At 39.8% G+C, this 15,060-nt stretch overlaps 1 protein-coding gene across 28 annotated transcripts in view; it reads left to right on the plus strand.

Moving 5' to 3' along the window:
• LOC129769127 (potassium channel subfamily T member 2) overlaps positions 1 to 15,060 on the plus strand; it is a 569,383-nt gene that overhangs the window by 526,002 nt on the left and 28,321 nt on the right. For 19 of the 28 annotated variants that reach the window (XM_055771174.1, XM_055771183.1, XM_055771188.1 and 16 more), the window contains one exon: positions 7,535 to 7,711. The exons of 7 other annotated variants lie outside the window; for them this stretch is intronic. In XM_055771174.1, coding sequence (XP_055627149.1) covers positions 7,535 to 7,711 — 177 coding nt within the window. 2 more of the 28 variants (XR_008741821.1, XM_055771198.1) reach the window with 2 other exon arrangements.

A 15,060-nucleotide genomic window follows, 5' to 3' on the forward strand; every position in this document is an offset into this window, starting at 1 on the left:
TCCATTTGTTTTCCTTCTAGTTATTTCTTACTATTATTGGGATTGATTAGTTTGATCATTTTTTATTCGTTACTATATTTATTTTGCCTTTCATTTGAACTTTCAACTGAACCTCAACGTTTCGTACGCTTTCCATCATCCACATAATCGATTAATCCATTCCAAACAGAAAACGAAACAATGCAAATGCCAAAACCTCATCCATTCACGAACAACACTTGTCACACTCGAATAGAGAAAAAAAAAACAAAGTTACGCGCCGTTCAAAATTGTACATATATATTCAATCGGAAGTGGAACGGGCGCAGAAAGTAACAAACCAGCAACCAAAAAAACAAAACAGCAGAATGAAAGTGTGAAATCCAAACAACCGTTTTTGTCAGTCGCTGCTTCCTCCAAACTCTCATCTAGATTCTGCCAGCCGTCATCTAGTAGATTCAGACAGCCTAACCCAAGCCAAGTTATCTTGATCAAGTAGATTTTTTTTCCTTATTGTGAATTGATTTGCTTGCTTCGATAGCTCGATTTTCTTCTCATAATCTCTGCTCCAAGTTGGAAATCAAACCAAAAAAAAAAACAAAACAATTTAGAATATTCCATTCGTTGTTTCTGTCTCTGTTTCTGTGTTTCTGTTTCTCATCATCTTTGATCAGTTCTCGAATTAAGATATGATTGGTTGCGCTTTGATTATCATCCAAAGCACACACAGCTTCCGTAGAATAGAAAACGTTGCGAGCGAAACTCGTTATCGCGAGAAACGAAAAGAAGAAAAAACGACTCCACAAAAATGCAGCAGATGTTTTTGTTGCATAAAACCGCTGTCGTTTGCTCCCTGAAGCTTGATTCAGTTAAAATCTGGGCCTAAGAATGCCGCTCCAATCCCAGGATAGTTGTGATAAAATACAAAAGTTTCAATGAATAATGAATGTTTTCCAGAAAGTAGCCGACGTTTATGACTAGCGAGGTAATGGGCGGAACTAGAGCCACCATATTTGAATCAATATCTCCTCACAGCAGGGTTACCATATCTACGGAATAATCTGTATTTATACAGATTTTTCAGACTTTTTGAAACCAAGAATCTGTAGTTACAGATCACAGATTTTTTAAGTTTTCATACAGATTTACAGATTTTTCAAAATTACGATCCAATATTAGCTATGGCTTGATCTTAATGAAATTTTTCCCATCTCACCAATTTTATTCATATATCATTCGAATCAGTCTGAATTAAAATTCCTTTTGGCATTCATATGTATCGTGAAGTACTGCTTTCCCATGTTAAATATAAGGTGAAAAGATGCAAAAGTCTGTGACATCGGCTGGCTTTACAATAGATAAATGACACTGTTAGTCTTTTTCTTACTAAAGCACAGCGAATGCGATTCTACGTGGATACCATCAACATCGTCAAATTTATAATAACTATGCCAATCAATGATATTAAAGTCAAAATTATGCTTCAAAATTGAACTTATAAATTCAATACAGATTTCGATAAAGATTTTCTGAGAAAAAGCTAAGATATAAAGATTTTTTGAAACCAAAAATACAGATTTTATTATGGCAACCCTGGCTCACAGTACGCTTCGAGCTGCAATAGTAGACCCCGTCACTTGTTAAGTGTGTTCAGTATCCGATTTGAATAAGGTTCCTGTAAATGATCTATAATATATCAAAATATTTATCACTTTATCTTCATTTATCTTGAACTATTATTCTGAAAATGGATAGGGGAGTGAGTCAGCTAGTCAGTTAGTCATCTATTCCGCTAGTCAGCAAATAACTTAGTCGGTTAGTCAGCTAGTCCGGAATTGAGATAGTCAGCTATTCGGCTATTTAGTTTGTCAGCTAGTCAGCTGGCACGAAAACAGATAGTTACCAGATCAGCAAGTCAGTTAGTCAACTCGTCAGCAAGTCAGCAAGTCCGCTATTCAGCAGTCAGCTATTCATCTATTCAGCTAGTCAGCTAGTTAGCTAGTCAGCTATTCGGCTAGTCAGCTTTTCGGCTATTCAGCTAGTCAGCTAGTTAGCTTGTCAGCAGATCAGCAAGTCAGTTTGTCAGCTTTGCTGTCCAGTCAGCAAATCAGCAAGTCAGCTAGTCAGCTATTCGGCTATTTAGTTTGTCAGCTAGTCAGCTGGCACGAAAACAGATAGTTACCAGATCAGCAAGTCAGTTAGTCAACTCGTCAGCAAGTCAGTTAGTCAACTCGTCAGCAAGTCAGCAAGTCCGCTATTCAGCAGTCAGTTATTCATCTATTCAGCTATTCATCTATTCAGCTATTCATCTATTCAGCTAGTCAGCTAGTTAGCTAGTCAGCTATTCGGCTAGTCAGCTTTTCGGCTATTCAGCTAGCTAGCTGACTAGCTTGTCAGCAGATCAGCAAGTCAGTTTGTCAGCTTTGCTGTCCAGTCAGCAAATCAGCAAGTCAGCTAGTCAGCTATTCGGCTATTTAGTTTGTCAGCTAGTCAGCTGGCACGAAAACAGATAGTTACCAGATCAGCAAGTCAGTTAGTCAACTCGTCAGCAAGTCAGCAAGTCCGCTATTCAGCAGTCAGCTATTCATCTATTCAGCTAGTCAGCTAGTTAGCTAGTCAGCTATTCGGCTAGTCAGCTTTTCGGCTATTCAGCTAGTCAGCTAGTTAGCTTGTCAGCAGATCAGCAAGTCAGTTTGTCAGCTTTGCTGTCCAGTCAGCAAATCAGCAAGTCAGCTAGTCAGCTATTCGGCTATTTAGTTTGTCAGCTAGTCAGCTGGCACGAAAACAGATAGTTACCAGATCAGCAAGTCAGTTAGTCAACTCGTCAGCAAGTCAGCAAGTCCGCTATTCAGCAGTCAGCTATTCATCTATTCAGCTAGTCAGCTATTCGGCTAGTCAGCTATTCAGCTAGTCAGCTTTTCGGCTATTCAGCTAGTCAGCTAGTTAGCTTGTCAGCAGATCAGCAAGTCAGTTTGTCAGCTTTGCTGTCCAGTCAGCAAATCAGCAAGTCAGCTAGTCAGCTATTCGGCTATTTAGTTTGTCAGCTAGTCAGCTGGCACGAAAACAGATAGTTACCAGATCAGCAAGTCAGTTAGTCAACTCGTCAGCAAGTCAGTTAGTCAACTCGTCAGCAAGTCAGCAAGTCCGCTATTCAGCAGTCAGTTATTCATCTATTCAGCTATTCATCTATTCAGCTAGTCAGCTAGTTAGCTAGTCAGCTATTCGGCTAGTCAGCTTTTCGGCTATTCAGCTAGTCAGCTAGTTAGCTTGTCAGCAGATCAGCAAGTCAGTTTGTCAGCTTTGCTGTCCAGTCAGCAAATCAGCAAGTCAGCTAGTCAGCTTTTCGGCTATTCAGCTAGTCAGCTAGTTAGCTTGTCAGCAGATCAGCAAGTCAGTTTGTCAGCTTTGCTGTCCAGTCAGCAAATCAGCAAGTCAGCTAGTCAGCTATTCGGCTATTCAGCTAGTTAACTTTTCAGTTTGCAGGTGGACAGCTAATCAGCAAGTAAGCAAGTCAGTTACTTAGCTAGTCAGTTATTCGGCAATTCAGCTTGTTAGCTAGTCAGCTATCGGGATATTCCGTTAGTCGGCAAATCAATTAGTCGGTTAGTCAGCTAGTCCGAAATTCAGATAGTCAGCTACTCAGCTAGTCAGCAAGTCAGTCAGTCAGTTAGTCAGCTAGTCAACAAGTCAGCAAATCAGATAGTCAGCAATTCGGCTATTTAGTTTGCCGGCTAGTCAGCTGGCACGTAAACAGCTAGTTAGCAGATCAGCAAGTCAGTTAGTCAACTCGTCGGCAGGTCAGCAAGTCCGCTATTCAGCAGTCAGCTATTCAGCTATTCAGCTAATCAGCTTTTCGACAATTTAGCTAGTCAGCTTGTCAGCAGATCAGCAAGTCAGTTTGTCAGCCTTGCTGTCCAGTTAGCAAATCATCAAGTCAGCTAGCCAGCTATTCGGCTATTCAGCTAGTTAGCTTGCCAGCTAGCAGATGGACTGCTACTCAGCAAGTCAGTTACTTAGCTTGTCAGCTATTCAGCTGGTCAGTTATTCGGCAATTCAGCTTGTCAGCTAGTCAGCTATCCGGATATTCCGTTAGTCGGCAAATCAATTAGTCGGTTAGTCAGTTAATCCGAAATTCAGATAGTCAGCTACTCAGCTAGTCAGTAAGTCAGTCAATCAGTTAGCCAGTTAGTCAACAAGTCAGCAAATCAGATAGTCAGCTATTCAGCTATTTAGGTTATTAGCTAATGAGCTGGTACGTAAACAGCTAGTTAACAGATCAGCAAGTCAGTCAGTCAACTCGTCAGCAAGTCAGCAAGTCAGCTATTCAACTAGTCAGCTAGTCAGCTATTCACTATTTAATTTGTCAGCTAGTCAGCTATTCCGCTAGTCAGCAAGTTAGTTAGTCAGCTAGTCAGCAACTTAGTTAGTTAACTATTCAGCTAGTCAGCTTTTCGGAAATTCGGTTATTCAGCTTGTTAGCTAGTTAGCTAGTCAGCTATTCCACTAGCCAGTAAGTCAATTAGCCAGCTAATCAGCTAGTCAACCTTTCGACAATTCAGCTAGTCAGCTTGTCAGCAGATCAGCAATTCAGTTATTTTGCTATTCAGCTAGTCAGCTAGCCAGCTAGTCGGTAGCTATTCAACAGAACAGTAAGTCAGCTAGTCAGCTACCCAGCAAGTCAGTAAGTCTGTTAGTCAGTTAGCCAGCTCTCAGGGGGGCTGACTCGCTCTTGAAATAAAGAACTTAATTTCTTAAAAATCTGTCGACCAACTGGTCATCGTTCTAGAAAAATGCGCTCGTTCATTAAATGTTAACTAGACAGCTAGTCAGCAAGTCGACAAGTCAGCTATTCGGCTATTCATCGTGTCAACCAGTCAGCTAATCAATAACTTAGTTGATAAGCAAATCTAGCCAACATGTCAGCAAGTTAGCTAGTCAGCTATCAGGCTATTCAGCTTGTCAGCTAGCCAGCTAAGACTTGTTCGCGACAAAATCTAGACACCTCAATTTTGGTATAAAACAAATTTGCAAAAACAAAGTTTAATTCATGAAACAATTTTATTTCATTTATGTATATATCGTTAATAGTGCCCCCGTGGCCGAGAGGTTAGCGTCTCACATTATCATGCCGGGTGTTCGGGTTCGATTCCCGTTCTGTGGATTTTTCGTCATAGAATTTTTTTTCGACTTTCACTGTGGTCACACGTATTCTCGAGCTTGCTCCTCGGAATACATTCAAGGTATGTTATTGAGGGCTAGTGAAGACCTGTTAGCAACCAATTTAACTGCGTTTGTCCAAGACTTTCGAAATTTTTCTATAGTTAATGCTTGTTGTTTGCGCTGGGACAGCTCCCTCTTGAAACTTTTGCTTGATCGAACACAGCTGCCATACTAAATATTTGTTGGGGAATTTGGCCTTCTTCTCTGCCCTGAAATGTTCTGCGACGCTTAGAAACTTCCTAGCTGTTGTCAAGCGAGTGTCGAACGAATTCAAAACACTGTGAACAGTGCTTGAAGGAAATCCAAGCTTTTTTTGGCAAATTTTCTTATTGAGAAATCCGGATTTTCTTTGCGACCACATTCAATTGCTTTTCACTCTTCTTTGTAGACTTTGTAGTCAAAGGTCTTTTTTTGTAACGGGTACAATTTTACCCGGAAAGCCACTAAATACCCTTTTTCACGATCATTTCATCGTGCATAGGTAAACCATCCTTTTAACTTGTTAGACCCTTGCTGTTTCGGCAAACTATTTTTTCTTCGGTCCCCGTTTTCGGTTGCTTGCAAGCACGGAAAGAACGGTTCCTGTCTCACAGATCAATCTTCCGATCGTAAATTCCATTACGACTTGTGCTCTGAGCTATTCAAACGATAGTCTTACTATCACGGAAACGTTAGAGGATACTTGAACTTACCGATTAACCCACTTTCAACAATTTCTCATCTTTCGAACCTCGCATCTGACAACAATCATCATGTTTTCAGAATCAAGACGGGTCTATGGTACTAGGTGAGACCGCTTCGTCACTAAGTTGGTAAGGGGAGCGGTATATGAAAACAGTACGGAAGAAAGCAGAAAGGGAATTATTTGCTTGAAGCGTGAAAGAGACAGACAGATCACGAGCGAGCTTTTGCACAAGCGTATTGTGTTTTGTTTACAAACAAAACACAGTGGATTTCCAAGATGGCTGCAGAGTGGTTCTTACACATTAGCCCACCTTAGGCGCCTTGGTCAGAATATTCCCGAATTGATCACTAGGAACGCTATGGTAAATATGACAGGGCTCCTAGATTTTAAATGAATCGAGCTTTATTCATCAATCCAATAAAACAGAAATTGCCTCGCCAAAATCCCCAATAACTTGCTCCCGGTCACTTAGTCTACTCTAGTAAAACTGTTCCTTCCAGTAATTTATTCTTGAGTTCCTGTTTTATATACATAGATTAGTTCACCAAACGTCATTTATCATTTTGAAAAACGTACAACTCTAACTTGTCATATCTCGTGCTCTCCACGAGAGACGAGTCGGTAAATTCAAAACAAACAAAAAATGGCGCTCATCACGGACGAATAATTTGATCGCACACGCACACAGTGAGTTTATTCGGTGGAAAAGATTCAATTTCTCTAACCCAAAAAGTTACGAATTACCTGCTTACCCAATGTACAACCAAGTTAGGAATAGTGTATTCCCTAGTTATCGTTCGTTTTTTTGGTTGAGTTCAAGTAGAGTAAAAAACATGTTTGCTTCCCCCCAACACCTTATAAATTTCACCAACTCCCGTATCGAGCAGAACACTCATTCACAAGCATTATGGTTTTAACGTTTCGAAATGGGTTGGGGTTATGGTACAAGGCAAAGAAACCTCGTTTGAGGAGGAAAAAAGCTTTGGCTACCAAACTTTGCATTGATCACCTTCCTTGGAGCCGAGCCCCAACCCTTCACAAACACAAACACAAACACACCCACCCACTAGTGCATGGAGTTGCAAACTTAACCCTGAAAAGTTTGGCGAAAATACGTTCTAGTTTTTTTGTTTTTGTTGTACCAATCCCTCATAGCTAGAGGAGGAAAGGGCAAAGCTGGAACAACATGCATTTGCGCAACTAATGTTGCCGTTGCTTCAGCTCAGCAATGAATAGCAGGTTCACCATTTGTTTTTGTTCCACTGCACGGTTGTTTGAGTTCAAAACACGTTGAAGCCCAACCCAGAAGATAGTGATCCATGTATCTCATGTTGCTTTCTAGATGAAAAATAAATAATTACGAAAGAAAAAAAAACAATTCACCACGCCCCGCTTCTGTTACTTTATGTTTTCATTACCTTTTTTGTGTTATGTCACACAATGAAAAATTACATGTCTGTTATCTAATATGAAACTAATTATTACTCATCTTAACAACGCTCGCTTGAACTCGCATGTCCGTTTGTTCGTTTCGCTCGTAATCGACCAAAACAAACACCAACCAAAAAAAAAACCAACAAAAAAAAATCTATGAAAAAAAATCCATACATCCAACCACCAACACCAAATCATCACCATCATCAAACTCAGTATGAAGAGGAAGTGGTGACTACGACGGCAACCGCCAGCAGCACTTCGGCCACCGGCGTACCGATTAAAGGGGTCGCCGAGGCGAACCTTCGCGGCGTCACCTATCGGCCGCCACCCTCATCGGTGCGCAAATCGTCATCCTGTCTCGGGGGATGTACCGCCCGCCGGGGATCGAGCGTAAGTTACTAACTGTCTGTGGTACCACCCCTCCCGAACACCCTGTCACGCCCTGTCACCACCACCATAATGTTAAAACGAAAAAAAATCAATCAAGCGATAATAATAATAACCGATCAACCTCTGCCTTAAACTTTCGATCACCAACCGACACCGCTGCCACTTGAATCCACACACTAGCGACTCACCTGCAATTTTTGAATATATAAAACAATTGAAATGAATTTCATCACCGAATCACGACCTAATTCGAACCGATGTAATCAGATAATTGAAACAAACACAAAAATAACAAGATAGAGAAACTAGCCCCTTGCAAACCAGCGTACCGATCCACTAACCGAGGATTCGAAGCTGTAAAACTGTTCGTCCCATTATCACGGAACGGAACTAACATCCCTAGAATGACAAAAAAATACATTTCCAAAAATATATTTCTGTTTGTTTGCTGTTAGAAAATTTTCTGCTGTCTATTGTCTATCCGTACCGCTTTTGGGGGTTCCTCTTTATCTTTCGTGTTTTTCTCGAAAATACTTTTTGGCTTTCCACTTTTGGCGCAATTGTTACCATTTATATGATATTTACATACATACGCAAACATACACATTCACACACACACACACACACACACACACACACACACACACACACACAATACATGACACTAATCTTAACCCTTTTACTACGGCAGTGTGCTCCGTCGAAGTGCTACCGCTGTACGAAGCACTGCGCCGAAAAGTATGCATATCGCGCTGCAGTGATCGATGTGCAATATCAGCCTGATATCGTCTAAGGGGCTGTCCACATACCAAGTGGACAACTTTAGGGGGGTAGGGGGTATCAAAATATGCACGCTTGTCCACGGAGAGGGAGGAAGGGGTATAGACTATGTCCACGTGGACATGAACAATAAATATTTTTTCACATACGCATATGGTTATTGCTCCCGTGGTCGAGTGGTTAGCGTCATAACTAACATGCCGGGTGTTCGGGTTCGATTCCCGTTCTGGTCGGGGGATTTTCGTCATAGAAATTTCCTCCGACTTGCACTGTGATCACGCGTATTCTAGAGCTTGCCACTCAGAATGCATTCAAGGCGTGTTATTTGGCATAGAAATCTCAACTAAGTACTAATAAAAAATGACGCAAGTAATACTACGTTGAGACGGCGAAGTTCCTCTAGGAACGTTAGTGCCATTGAAGAAGAAGAAGAAGAATATGGTTTATTCATCAAATATAATTTTCTATAGATTTTTTTCTAACTCGAAAACAGTTAGTTTTGGAATGAAAATGTCTGTTTCATGCAAAATGACGTGTAAAACCTCGAAAAGCAACAATGTTCTAAAATTTTGGAATTTTTCAATTTCTAGGATTTAATCTTTACATTTGCAAAATATGCTCCATGCTCCAATAGTCGTCAAAATTTCCTATGATCCTCTTATCTCTCACGCTAATAATCTTTTGTTTACACCGAGTACCGTTGTCTATTATCAATAGAAACTGCGTATTAATTCATGATCAAATTCACTAGACATTGAAAATCGTACAAAAGTAGTGTAAATTATTGCATGCGGTTGGATAAAGTATTTAGTATGATTCCTCGCTGTGGTGGCTGAGAGCAGACATACGACCGCAAAAGGTTAATGAATTGCAGAATGGCCGATAAGGATTTGAAAAATAATAAAATATTTTGATACGCTTTCAATGCCCTCAATTTTCCGAACTATGTCGGAAAAGGTTTCGTATTGGGCTACCGACATAAATTGAATCAGAAATTCAGAGTGAAGATGAATCGGCAAATGACAGATGAAAACAGCAAATGATCGATCATATTCCGGAGTGGGCAAAGATCTGCACTAGGATTGGGCGATCTCGAATCGATTCTTAGAAGATCGATCTTTTCCATTCCGATTTCCGATTTTTTGGATCGATCTTTCGTACTCGAGAAAATCGAAAAAATCGAATTTTCGTGCTTTCGATCTATTCGATCTTTTTGTAGATTTATTTTTCAGCATACATCGATGTTTTACTCACCAAAGGCCACCTAACATTTGTTTTAAACATAATGTCAACATTTGGATCACTTCTTCTACGATTTACTTCTGTAAAAATGCTGACAGAGAAAGAACTAGCGGCAGCTAATGAGGGGATGAACTGTAACCGGTTGCGGAAAGGATCATTGAACCTGATGTTGACATAAATTACAGGCGAAAGGTTGTTTTCTAGAACTGATGTATGGCACGATTGGTTTTTATGGGATCATTGTCAGCTGAGTGCTGGGTGGTTGTTCAATTTCTAAGAATACTTTTTTAAATTAATTTATTTAATAAAAAGACTACCTGACGGCATAAGGTGAATGCCCTGTGGCTGTGGTCTTCATGCTGAGAAACAAAACAAAATGCATTTGATGTTTGAATAGAAAAATGAATTTTGTGTTCCCTGTTTAAACAAAAGACGACATTCATATAGAATCAACAAATAAATCGAAAAAAAGTTTTTAATTTTTCAAAAATCGATTCGGCAAAGATCGATTCAGCAAAGATCGATTTTTTGGTACCGATTAAATCAGTGGATCGATCCCAACGCCGTTTGAAAAATCGATTCGATAAGATCGATCTTTTTATAAAGATCGCCCAATCCTAATCTGCACTCAACAAAAAAAAAAGGACCAGGATGCAACATCGAAAATTTTGAGTGGGTTTTAGAACGCTGTAACTCTATCATGAACGATGCATTTGTCAAAGCAATAAATGGCTCTTGTATAGAACATTTCAAAACTGTCCATCGATTTGATGTGCGATCGTTATGTCATGAAATATTCACAATCCAAAATGAAAGGATAATTTTTCATTAGATCGAGAATATCTTTGTGAAAAAGATTCTACTGGAATTTCATTTGAACCGAATGGAAGCGAATCAATCAGGTCAATTGGATTATTACTGGCGAATATGTTAGTGGATTTTCAGATGGAATACGAGGTATGGCTATTAAACAACGAGACTGCGCGCCTGGAGGGCGCCCTATAGGGGTGGGAGAAAAACGAATAGTGCGTTCGGTAGCTTGAAGGGTCTGCTATAAACGTACGAAAACACGCTTTTGTCACAGCACTGCGAACAATGTTAAAAATGTTTGGAAAGGTGTGTGTGGATCCTAGGGGAGTATATTGAAGGGGACCATATCGTTGCGCCGTAATTTTTAAAATATAACCCTTTTTCATAACCAGTCTCGTTATTAAATAGCCATTCCTCGTAAGTACACTCCTGAAATAAAACTGTGAACTTAAATTGACATTATTGTATCTGTGTATTCTATGTGATATCAACACATTTTATTGCAAGTGTTGAAAAAATCCTGAACTGAAACTGTATTTGAAAATAATTTTGAATCCATTTATTTTTATTCGATTGGTGTTTGCAATCACAATTAGTAAAGCTCAAGATCGATCTTTAAAGTTGGGTAGTTTATATTCAGATGCGGATTGTTCCTCACCTGGTCAACAGTACATTACGAGTTTCCGTGTTGGTAAACAAGATAGCCTGCATATCTTCGCTGATAATGGAAAAATGGAAAAAAAAATTGTTTACTCACAAGTATTTCAGAATTAAATGAAATGCTTTGTTACTCTACTCATTTCTCTACCGTAAAACAACAATGCGCCATAGCAAAGCTGGTACAGCAGTTTACAGCTAGTAAAACTTGAAATAAAATAAATTTAAATGGAATTTAGGCGCAATTCAGTTATTTCCTTAGTTATTTTAATTAAAAAGTGAAAAATTTCCACGTGGACAAAGGGTGGTAGGGGTATGAAAATGTCCACGCTTGTCCACGGAGTGGGAGGGGGAGTCTAAAATCGTGCTTTTTCTGTCCACGTGGTAAGTGGACAGCCCCTAAAGACAACGCTCGTAGAGAAACGGTTAATGCTTGCTGCATTGTATTATTCGAACTAAGCAACATGCTTCCGAATAAAATAAAATAGAATCACAGTTTTGGTGCAGTAAAACAGGCTTGTATTATGTCAAACGGATTGATATCAAATGCCCTACTGTCAAAATGACATTTTATGTCATATTTACCATTAATTCTTCTTGTTTTCAGCAAAATTGATTCATCAATGTACTCGAGAAATTAAAATATTGCCATTGTTGCCATTTTGATGGTAATCCCATGGTACCTGTTGTTGGAAATCGTGTGTCGGGTCGTTAAAAACACCTCTTGATAGCAGTAGAAACAGCATTTACTAAGACGCGACGCGAGACAAGGCGGCATCGAGGGCGTTCGAAATGGTTTTTTTTTTTTCAAAACCACAATACTAAGTTTTCTAATTTTGAACCATACCATAAAACAGGGCCATTAAACCTTCCAAAAAAGAGTTAACGAAATACAGTTCGATGCTTTCTAAAACAATATCCAAACTAATAATAAAACACAAATTGATTTTTTCATAATTTGGAACCATACCATAAAACACGGCGCTTTTCAGGGCCATTAAACCTTCCAAAAAAGAGTTAACGAAATACAGTTCGATGCTTTCTAAAACAATATCCAAACTAATAACAAAACACAAATTGATTTTTTCATAATTTGTTTGCCAGGATATGATGAGTATGAGAATTTGGCAGTTGTGCTGAGCTCATTGATGGTTGGGGACTTTCCCGATTATTCAATTTTCACCAATTCTTAAATTGCTTCTAGATTGAAAGTACAGTAATTTACATTTAGCTCGACATTTAGCTAATTGGACGGACCTGTAATGCGACATATTTAGTTGGATATTTTTGTAAACATAGAGTTCGAGGTCCAAATTATGACCACACAGTGCCGACTTTCACTGTACCACTGTCATCGCAAATGTTCAATTACAGGACCCATTTTACCCGCTGAAAAATATATCATTCTCTTTCAAACCGTAAATCAATGTGGTTGTATGGCATCGTTTCACATCGCATCGCATCACATCAACAAAGCAACACAAGCAGCAACGTGGACGTGTGGACGTGACGTAGGAGGACAAGTTAAGGTCTGCAGTTCCCTGTTGGTCGCATTCACTGATTGCTCCGCAAGGGTAACTAGGCCGAACGGATTGGTGCCGGAGCACCAGTATACCTAACAGTGGTTATAGAGTTTCGGCCGCCGGAGTGCTCGAGTTGGCTTGCAAAGCTGCTCACGACAATAAGAAAACCCGCCTACAGAACATACCACATTCGGTTCGGTGGCAACAACTAGTTTCAGCGAGTGGCAAACGCAATCGCAAAACGGCAGCAGGTAGAAGAAGGAAAAAGTTTATTTATACAAACTGCTTTGGTGGCAAAACCAGCCACCGTAAAACACGGCGCTTTTTAGGGCCATTAAACCATTCAAAGAAGATTTATTAAAAGTTATTCACAATACCAATGCATTCTAAAGTGATATAATATGACATATAATATGAACTGAATTATTTTGTTTTTGCTTGTTTTTGAACTTACTGGTGGTTGGGGTCTTTTAAATTGATCATACAGTTTTCACAAACCCATACATGGTTTCCGAATTAAAAGTTGCTTCAAATTACAACACATTGTATGCAGGATGGCATTAACGAAATTTCTCGGTAGCAAGAACTGCTTTCTTTGGTTGATAACGGATGTTGAAAATTGATTGACGTTACATCTGCATTGTATAAAAACATAACTAAGGAGCAACATGATGAGCTATGTATTTCCTGCTGCTCTGTTCTAATTTTAAAGGACTTTAATCCGAAGGTCATCCATCCCTGTATTTACTGTTAGTTTTTCAGAACGTTTATAACTCGTCTATTTCCCGACAGATCGTAGAGTTCGTCTCCGAAACCTCAGTTCTTTTTCATGTTTATTTACTTTGTTTGCGGAGACTACAAATCTTACAATTCATTCGTCTCCGAAACCACAGTTTAAGATACGGTAATGTGCTCAATGGTGAAATATATGATAGTGAATGAGCTGATGACCACCTATGCATTCCCTATCACAGACATCATTTTGATTGTACGATATGTGCATACGCCAAAAGATGCCCGGCGTTGAACATTCAATAAGTACAAAGCCTTCAGAAAAAAATCAAGAATCAACTATGAGACAGTGAGAAAAAAATGAGAAAGTTTGTAAAAAAAACGCAAAAACAACAACACCAAAGGTTCTTTTCAGAACTCCCAACATGTTTATAAAGAGTAAACAGTGATCTAATTCATATTTCAGGTAGATAGGTATGTATTCACGTAAAGGGTGTGTCACATCAAATTGCATCACGGAAAAAACGCTGTAGAAATTCGCCCAGTAGACCGATCGTTTTGAAAATTTTAGACAGTAAAATAAAAACTATTAAACAACTTTTGGCATTTTCTTTTTATTCATACTTCGAGCCCAAGCCCGTATGCTCGCACCTTCCTCTTTACCCCGTCCATAAGGTTCTGTACAACGTCAGGTTGTAGTTTTTTTTAACAGAAATCCATTTTCTCTTGAAGTCCGCCTCCGATTTGACAACTTTTGGGTTCTTCCGGAGGGCCTGCTTCATAATCGCCCAATATTTCTCTATTGGGTGAAGCTTCGGCGCGTTGGGCGGGTTCATTTCCTTTGGCACGAAGGTGACCCCGTTGGCTTCGTACCACTCTAACACGTCCTTTGAATAGTGGCACGAAGCGAGATCCGGCCAGAAGATGGTCGGGCCCTCGTGCTGCTTCAATAGTGGTAGTAAGCGCTTCTGTAGGCACTCCTTAAGGTAAACCTGCCCGTTTACCGTGCCGGTCATCACGAACGGGGCGCTCCGCTTTCCGCAAGAGCAGATCGCTTGCCACACCATGTACTTTTTGGCAAACTTGGATAGTTTCTGCTTGCGAATCTCCTACGGAACGCTGAATTTGTCCTCTGCGGAGAAGAACAACAGGCCCGGCAGCTGACGAAAGTCCGCATTGACGTAGGTTTCGTCGTCCATTACCAGGCAATGCGGCTTCGTCAGCATTTCGGTGTACAGCTTCCGGGCTCGCGTCTTCGTTTTAGTACTCTGCTAACCGTGGATTGGACGATTCCCAGCATCATACCGATGTCCCGATGTGACAACTCCGGATTCTCGAAATGAGTGCACAGGATTAATTCACGACGCTCTTTTTCGTTCGACGACATTTTTCCAAATTTACGCGAAAATTGACAGTGAAGCATGGCCAACGTGATCTATACACTCTTATCTGATTATAAGCGAAAGCTAAAGATATAATTCCTAAAAATTAAATTTCTACAGCGTTTTTTCCGTAATGCAATTTGATGTGACACACCCTTTAGGAGAAGAAAATAAAACAATATATTTAAAATATATATTTAGAAAAAGCTCAGAGGAAATGCAT

The sequence above is a fragment of the Toxorhynchites rutilus genome, chromosome 2, assembly GCF_029784135.1.
Source record: "Toxorhynchites rutilus septentrionalis strain SRP chromosome 2, ASM2978413v1, whole genome shotgun sequence".
NCBI classification, from domain to species: domain Eukaryota; kingdom Metazoa; phylum Arthropoda; class Insecta; order Diptera; family Culicidae; genus Toxorhynchites; species Toxorhynchites rutilus.